Here is a 7,422-nt window from a genome sequence, read left to right as displayed (position 1 = left end):
AATTCCCAAAAGTTAACTCCTTTGTTGTAGTATCGGGCAATGGATTGTCGGTATAAATCCATGGCCAATGCTTGGACTCTTCTCTCGTCTATCAAGTCGAGGGAGTCGCGCATCATTTCGTTGTTAGTTTCTTCGTGATCATTCGCGTATATGGTGCGAATTGTTTTAATCTCGTGTTCGATGGGAAGTATTGCTTCAACCCCGTAGACCAGAGAATATGGGGTTTCCCCGGTGGGCCTCCGTGGACTCGAGCGGTAGGCCCACAACACTCCAGGGAGTTCGTCGGCCCATCGTCCTTTTTTGGCTAAGAGTTTCTTTTTAGGTTACTAACAATTGTTTTGTTGGTAGCCTCTGCGTGTCCGTTCCCTTGTGGGTATCAGGGTGTTGAGAATCGTAAGGTGATTCCTTCTGCTGCACAGAAGCGTCGGAACTCCTTTGATATGAATTGTGACCCGTTATCGTGATTATCTCTTGTGGCGTTCCATGCCGATAGATTATGTTCTTCCAAATAAATTTTTTTACGTCCACATCCCTCACCGAGACGAATGCTTTGGCTTCAACCCACTTGGAAAAGTAATCTGTTGTGATTAGGAGGAATTTCAGTCCTCCCGGCGCATTTTCTAGGGGACCAACGATATCCATGGACCATTTCATAAATGGATATGGAGCGGATATGGAGGATAGTTCCGCAGCTGGTTGCTTGATATTTGGGGCGTGCTTTTGGCATTGGTCACATTTCCGTGAGTGTTGCTCACAGTCGGCGACCATGGATGGCCAAAAGTACCCTTGATTTTTGATTTTAACAGCTAGAACTCGTCCGGCCGCGTGGTTTCCATACTCTCTTTCATGTATTACAGAGAGGATGCGTTTGGACTCCTCTTTTCCTATGCATCGTAAGTAAACTCCGGAGAAACTTCTTTTGAAGAGCACTCCGTCGATTATGGAGAATCTTGCGCTTTGGCTAATTAGCTTTCGGAGCAATTGCTTATCTGTCGGGGTGTGGCCTTAGGAGATATATCTGATTATATCCCTTCTCCAATCCCCCTCTTCTATTATTACCATTATGCTTGTGCTTTTGGTAGTGATAGAAGACTGTTTTATTGCCTCGACCGGTATGATTTGGCTTACTGTAGGGTCTGACGTTGAAGCTAATGCGGCGAGGGCGTCAACTGTGGTGTTCTCCCCTCTAGGGATGCGAGCTAATTCGAATTTTTTGAATTGGCCTGTCATCTCTTTTACTAGTTGCGCATATGCCTCCATACGTTCGTCTCTTGTTTCAAATTCTCCGCTAAATTGGTTCGCAACAAGCTACGAGTCGCAGAAAGCGGATATGAATTTTGCTCCTACAACCTTTGCTAGGCGTAATCCTGCGATTAACGCCTCATACTCGGCTTCGTTGTTCGAGGCGGTGAAGTCCAGGCGGAAGGATTGTTCAATCACCTCCCCGTGCGGCGATACCAGGTGTATCCCAACTCTAGCCCCTTGTTTTGTGGAGGAACCATCGACTTTGAGGGTCCAAACTCCGGCGTCTGCCGTGGTCTCACTTTCACTTGCAGGGAGCTTGATACGGAAATCGGCTAGAACTTGTGATTTTGCACAGGTCCTAATGCGGTATTCGATATCGTATTCGCTTAACTCGACGGCCCATTTGGTTAATGTTGTCGGCCCGTCTAGGGCCGACGAGGACAAAGGCATCTCTTCAACCCACATGGCTGGTACGAGGTCTTGAGCGGCGAAACCCTGACCCAACCAGGGGCCGGCCCAAACCAATGGCCAAGTCAAATGCCTTGCCCGGCCATGGGTTGGGTCAATGGCTCACTCGGCCATTGGCCGAGTGAACCTTCCAGCAGTTCACTCGGCCAATGGCCGAGTGAACCCTCCAGCCACCAAGGCAGTTCACTCGGCCAATGGCCGAGTGAACCCTCCAGCCACCAAGGCAGTTCACTCGGCCATTGGCCGAGTGAACCTTCCAGCAGTTCACTCGGCCAATGGCCGAGTGAACCTTCCAGCCGCCCAGGCAGTTCACTCGGCCATTGGCCGAGTGAACCTTCCAGCAGTTCACTCGGCCAATGGCCGAGTGAACCCCTCAGTCGGCCTTGCAGTTCACTCGGCCAATGGCCGAGTGAACCTTCCAGCAGTTCACTCGACCAATGGCCGAGTGAACCTTCATCTGGCCAAGACTCCTCACTCGGCCATTGGCCGACCCAACCCTTCAGCCGGCCAATGGCCGACCCAAGCTTGCTCACTCGGCCAAGGGGTCTTCAAACCACCCCTTGGCTGCCTATAAATACAGGGGCCGCTCCCCTAGTCCAGGTAATCCAATTTTGAGTCCCGAAACGTTGTCGAACTCGTACTTCACTCGTTTCGCTCATCTTTGGCCTCTCACCACCTCTAAACCCTCTATATCCACCTCAATCCTATTAATGTTGAGCGTCGGAGAGGTAAACAGAGGCACCCCCTCTGTTTCCCCTTTGTAGTTCACACCTCTTTCTACTTGCTTTTCAGGTGCCTGGACGAGATTGACACCACCAACAGCTAAGGGACGGCTTGGGATACCAAGCCCGACACGCTCGAGCCGGAGTGAGACCACTTGGTCTGGCCTTTGGTCTAACCACTCTGGGCTCCTACATCGTTGTCCGAAAAACTGCGATAACATTTTGGCGCTAGAAGGATGGGACCTCGACGCTCTCCCTTCCATTCCTCTATCACTACACCTACGACTCTCGAGAGATGAGTCATGTGCCTGCCACCCCCATGGCCGCCCGAGCGACTAGCTCGAGGCACGGCCTCCAAAGCTCTGCGCACGGTCTCGAAGGGCAACCTCATGATAATGAGAGCCAGCCCCGAGACCCGACGAATGACCCCGAGGCCGCAGTCCGAGAGGACACGGCTCGAAGGCTCGCCGAGCTCCTAGACCGCCCCGGCGTCACCGGCGCGCTCATCGCCGACCTCCTCGACTCCAACGACGTCGACGACGTCAACCACGAGACCAGCCTCGACCACGCTATTCACGAAAGTGGACACACGCGCACGCTTCCAAGGGGACACCCTCGGGCGGCCGCGTCGAAACGTCAACTTTCTGATGAGCACCCGTACGCGCCCTCGAGGGGACACCCTCGGGCGACCACATCAAGGCGTCAAAGCTCACGCAATACCCGAGGATGCTCAGTCTCGAGGTCCCAAAAGGGACTCTCCAAGCTCACCATCCGCGTCCAAAACCCTTGTGAAGGTGACAACGTTGATGGTCGCGACCTCCGCCAAAGGCGTCGCCTGAATGACGCGCCCTTAACAAGGGTGATAGGGACGGCCTCCGGAGACTTGAGAGACCGCCTCAGTTCTCAAAGAGAGAATCACGGTTTCGACTTGAGAGAAAAACTCAACGCCCGACGCGAGACCGCGATCATCTTGGGGCAGCAACCACCCAACATTGATCGAGCACCCAACCAGAAGCGCGCAGCCGCGCTTGTGATACCGGCCGTTGCTCTCGAGTCACGAAGGAAAAGGCGCCGGAAGGGTCAAGTCCCTAATGACCACCCTTCTCCAGCCCCGAAGCGATCCTTCGTCCCACTCAACACAACGCCCGACCGGATCCTGAGCTTACGCTGCGATGAGCTGGGAAGCCCCGCTGCACTCACAAAGGACCCCGCGAAGCGAGATCGAAGTAGGTTATGAGAATACCACAAAGATCACGGGCACGTGACAATCGAATGCAACCAGCTTAAGAAGCGAATTGATTCCCTAATTCGAGGTGGGGACTTCAAGGAATTCGTCGCATATACTAGCAAGCCATGATTGTCGCGACTTCGACCTTTAAATTCACGCCCGAACCCGATCGGCTTCGTGATCACTTTTATTTCAAAATTGTAATTTTCTTTTTTCTCAAAAGAAGGCCAAGTGCCATGACTACCTGTAACAACCCCCTTTATTGCAATAAAGAGTTATTCTACACATGACAACTTTTTGACACGCACTATTGTGTACCTCCAACACAAGAGTTTCTTGGCCTTCGTCTCACAAACGCAAGAAACTCGGGGGGCTAACAGGGATCAATGCTCAATAAAAAACAACTCAACAACAACTTAAAAACAAAAATAATAATAAAGTCTCAAGGGGCCGATGGTTAGGCCGGAGGTCCCAAAGAAAGACTTCTCACGTAACTCCTCGAGATGAGTTCATTCCTCGAGTCGAGTTCCGAGTCCGCGAGTCGACCGATACTCCTCACGCCGACTCTTCACGAAACTCCTCGTGCAGGCTTTGCATAAGCCCTCGAGTCGAGTTAGAGTCCACGAGTCGACCGATACCTCTCGTGCCGATTCTCCACATGTCTCCTCGAGATGAGTTCGTTCCTCGAGTCGAGTTCGAGTCCACGAGTCGACAAGCTACTCCTCGTGCCGATTCTTCACATATCTCCTCGAGACGAGCTCATTCCTCGAGTCGAGCTCCGAGTCCGCGAGTCGACCGATACTCCTCGCTCCAACTCTTCACGAAACTCCTCGTGCAGGCTCTGCATAAGCCCTCGAGCCGAGTTCGAGTCCACGAGTCGACTGATACTCCTCGTGCCAACTCCACATGTCTCCTCGAGATGAGTTCATCCCTCGAGTCGACAAGCTACTCCTCGTGCCGACTCTTCACATATCTCCTTGAGACGAGCTCATCCCTCGAGTCGAGCTCCGAGTCCGCGAGTCGACCGATACTCCTCGCGCCGACTCTTCGCGGAACTCCTCGTGCAGCCTCTGCATAAGCCCTCGAGCCGAGTTCGAGTCCATAAGTCGATTGATACTCCTCGTGCCGACTCTTCACACATCTCCTCGAGACGAGCTCATTCCTCGAGTCGAGTTCGAGTCAACGAGTCGACTGATACTCCTCACGCCGACTCTTCACGAAACTCCTCGTGCAGGCTCCACATGAGTCCTCGAGTCGAGTTTGAGTCCACGAGTCGACCGATACTCCTCGTGCCGACTTCACATGCCTCCCCGAGACGAGTTCATTCCTCGAGTTGAATATAGAGCCAACAAGCCAACTAAATACTCCTCGTGCAGGCTCTACATGAGCCCTCGAGTTGAGTCCCGAGTCCACGAGTCGACAGATACTCCTCGTGCCGACTCCTCACATGTCTCCTCGAGATGAGTTCATTCCTCGAGTTGAGTCCTGAGTCCACAAGTCAACTAACTACTCCTCGCGCAGGCTCTACATGAGTCCTCGAGTTGAGTCTCGAGTCCGCGCTCACCGCCCAGCTCGTGAGCCGATAGGCAACGAGTTACAAATGGGTTCAAGGCTTGCGTCCGCTGGGCGTATCTGGTCTAGCAAGCGTCCACGGGAAACCTGGTCACACAAATGTGGCATCGCGCTCGCCGCCCAGCTCGTGAGCCGATAGGCAACGAGTTACAAATGGGTTCAAGGCTTGCGTCCGCTGGGCGTATCTGGTCTAGCCAGCGTCCACGGGAAACCTGGCCACACAAATGTGGCATCGCGCTCGCCGCCCAGCTCGTGGGCCGATAGGCAACGAGTTACAAATGGGTTCAAGGCTTGCGTCCGCTGGGCCTATCTGGTCTAGCCAGCATCCACGGGAAACCTGGCCACACAAATGTGCCATCGCGCTCGCCGCCCAACTCGTGAGCCGATAGGCAACGAGTTACAAATGGGTTCAAGGCTTGCGTCCGCTGGGCGTATCTGGTCTAGCCAGCGTCCACGGGAAACCTGGCCACACAAATGTGGCATCGCGCTCGCCGCCCAGCTCGTGGGCCGATAGGCAACGAGTTACAAATGGGTTCCAGGCTTGCATCCGCTGGGCCTATCTGGTCTAGCCAGCGTCCACGGGAAACCTGGCCACACAAATGTGGCATCGCGCTCGCCGCCCAGCTCGTGAGCCGATAGGCAACGAATTACAAATGGGTTCAAGGCTTGCGTCCGCTGGGCGTATCTGGTCTAGCCAGCGTCCACGGGAAACCTCGCCACATAAATGTGGCATCGCGCTCGCCGCCCAGCTCGTGAGCCGATAGGCAACGAGTTACAAATGGGTTCAAGGTTTGCGTCCGCAGGGCGTATCTGGTCTAGCCAGCGTCCACGGAAAACCCGGTCACGCAAACGTGATGTTGTCGCACGAAAATGAACAACTATTTAAAACCTCGGGCGGTTCGATCCAAGGCCGGACCAAGTGATCGCACCCGGGCCAAGGGTGTGAACTCGATAGTCTCAAGCTAGGGTTTTCTCCGATCAACCCGCCTCTCGGGAGAGGTAGGGGATGAGGAGGAAGAGTGACCGTGCCTTGGTTGTCGGCTGCCTACGTACCCGTGCGTGGGATCAGGTCAGAACGTAGTTCAAGCGTGTGTGACGCAGTATGAGGCGCGGAGCCTTGGTGGAGAAGCGTGCTCGACGAAGGAAACGGGGCGCGAGGAGTCCTCGGCAGCGTCTCAGAACTTCGGAGATCGCGTACGCGCCTAGCGTGTTAGACGCGCAAGGGTAACTCTAGTTGAGAACCCTAGGGGCGTGCTTGGGCACCGGAGAACGTTTGATCAGAGGGAGCGACGTCCGGGAAGTCCCCGTGAGTGCTTCGGAACCTCTGAGAACGAGGGAGAGAGAAGAGAATCTGCTTCAGGCCAAATGTGGCATCCAGAGAAGCAGAGAAATCGAGCGTGTCGATAGGAGATGAAGAGAATTATTGGATATTTTTGGGATGGCTTTTCCCCTCAATGAGAGAGGGTATTTATAGGTGTTTGGGAGCCTTAGAAGGTCCCTTTTTCGTCCATGTGGGACTAGGATCGCGCATGCCATCAAGTGGAGGCGCACGGCGCACGCGCCGCACAAAGAGCGGCGCACAACGCGCGGCGCGCGGCGCGCGGCGCAAGGGGCGCGGCGCGCGTGTCACCGGGTGCGGCGCGAGGGTCACCGGGCGCGGCGTAGGTCGCGCGGCGCATGGAGCGCGCGGCGCGCGCCTGTCTGGCGCGGCGCGCCGTCTGCTGCACGGCCGGCCGGCGTTGCGCGTTGTGTGCGCGATGGACAGCTCGTCTTGGCCGGGCTCTTGCGGGCCTTCGAATGTCATTCTTCTCATGTGAAATATGAAGCCTTCCTTTTGACGAGAGCGACTCGATTCGAGGAGTAAGGCTTGACTCGACGAGGGAGACTGGCGACTTGACTCGAGGAGTGACTCGAGAATGACTTGAGGCTCGACTCGAGGAACAATTAAGGGCTCGACTCGAGGGGCGAAGCTCGACTCGAGGAGATTGACTCAAGGCTCGACTCGAGGAGCGAAGCTCGACTCGAGGAGTCAGGAGTTTGGGCGAGGGCTTGAAGATTTGCCGCTCTTCAGGACCTCCGGCCTGACCATCGGCCCTTTGAGCGACGTGCCTTCTTGGCATCTCGGGTTTTCCGAAAACGACCGACAACATTAGCCCCCCAAGTTCGTCGTTCGGGAGGCGTCCCAGC

At 55.0% G+C, this 7,422-nt stretch overlaps 1 protein-coding gene across 1 annotated transcript; it reads right to left on the bottom strand.

Moving 5' to 3' along the window:
* Window positions 1–318: 318 nt before the first annotated feature.
* LOC149390258 (uncharacterized) lies at window positions 319–768 on the bottom strand. The gene has a single exon (XM_089619726.1). It carries the CDS (start codon window positions 766–768, stop codon window positions 319–321), a length of 450 nt encoding a protein of 149 aa, XP_089475852.1.
* Between the last annotated feature and the right edge of the window lie 6,654 nt (window positions 769–7,422).

Source organism: Urtica dioica, chromosome 7, assembly GCF_054948205.1.
Source record: "Urtica dioica subsp. dioica isolate 48M chromosome 7, U.dioica_male_clone48M_v1_H2, whole genome shotgun sequence".
In the NCBI taxonomy this organism is placed as follows: Eukaryota; Viridiplantae; Streptophyta; class Magnoliopsida; order Rosales; family Urticaceae; genus Urtica; species Urtica dioica.
Note: the sequence above shows the minus strand (reverse complement) of the source record. Positions and strands in the feature narration are given on the sequence as shown.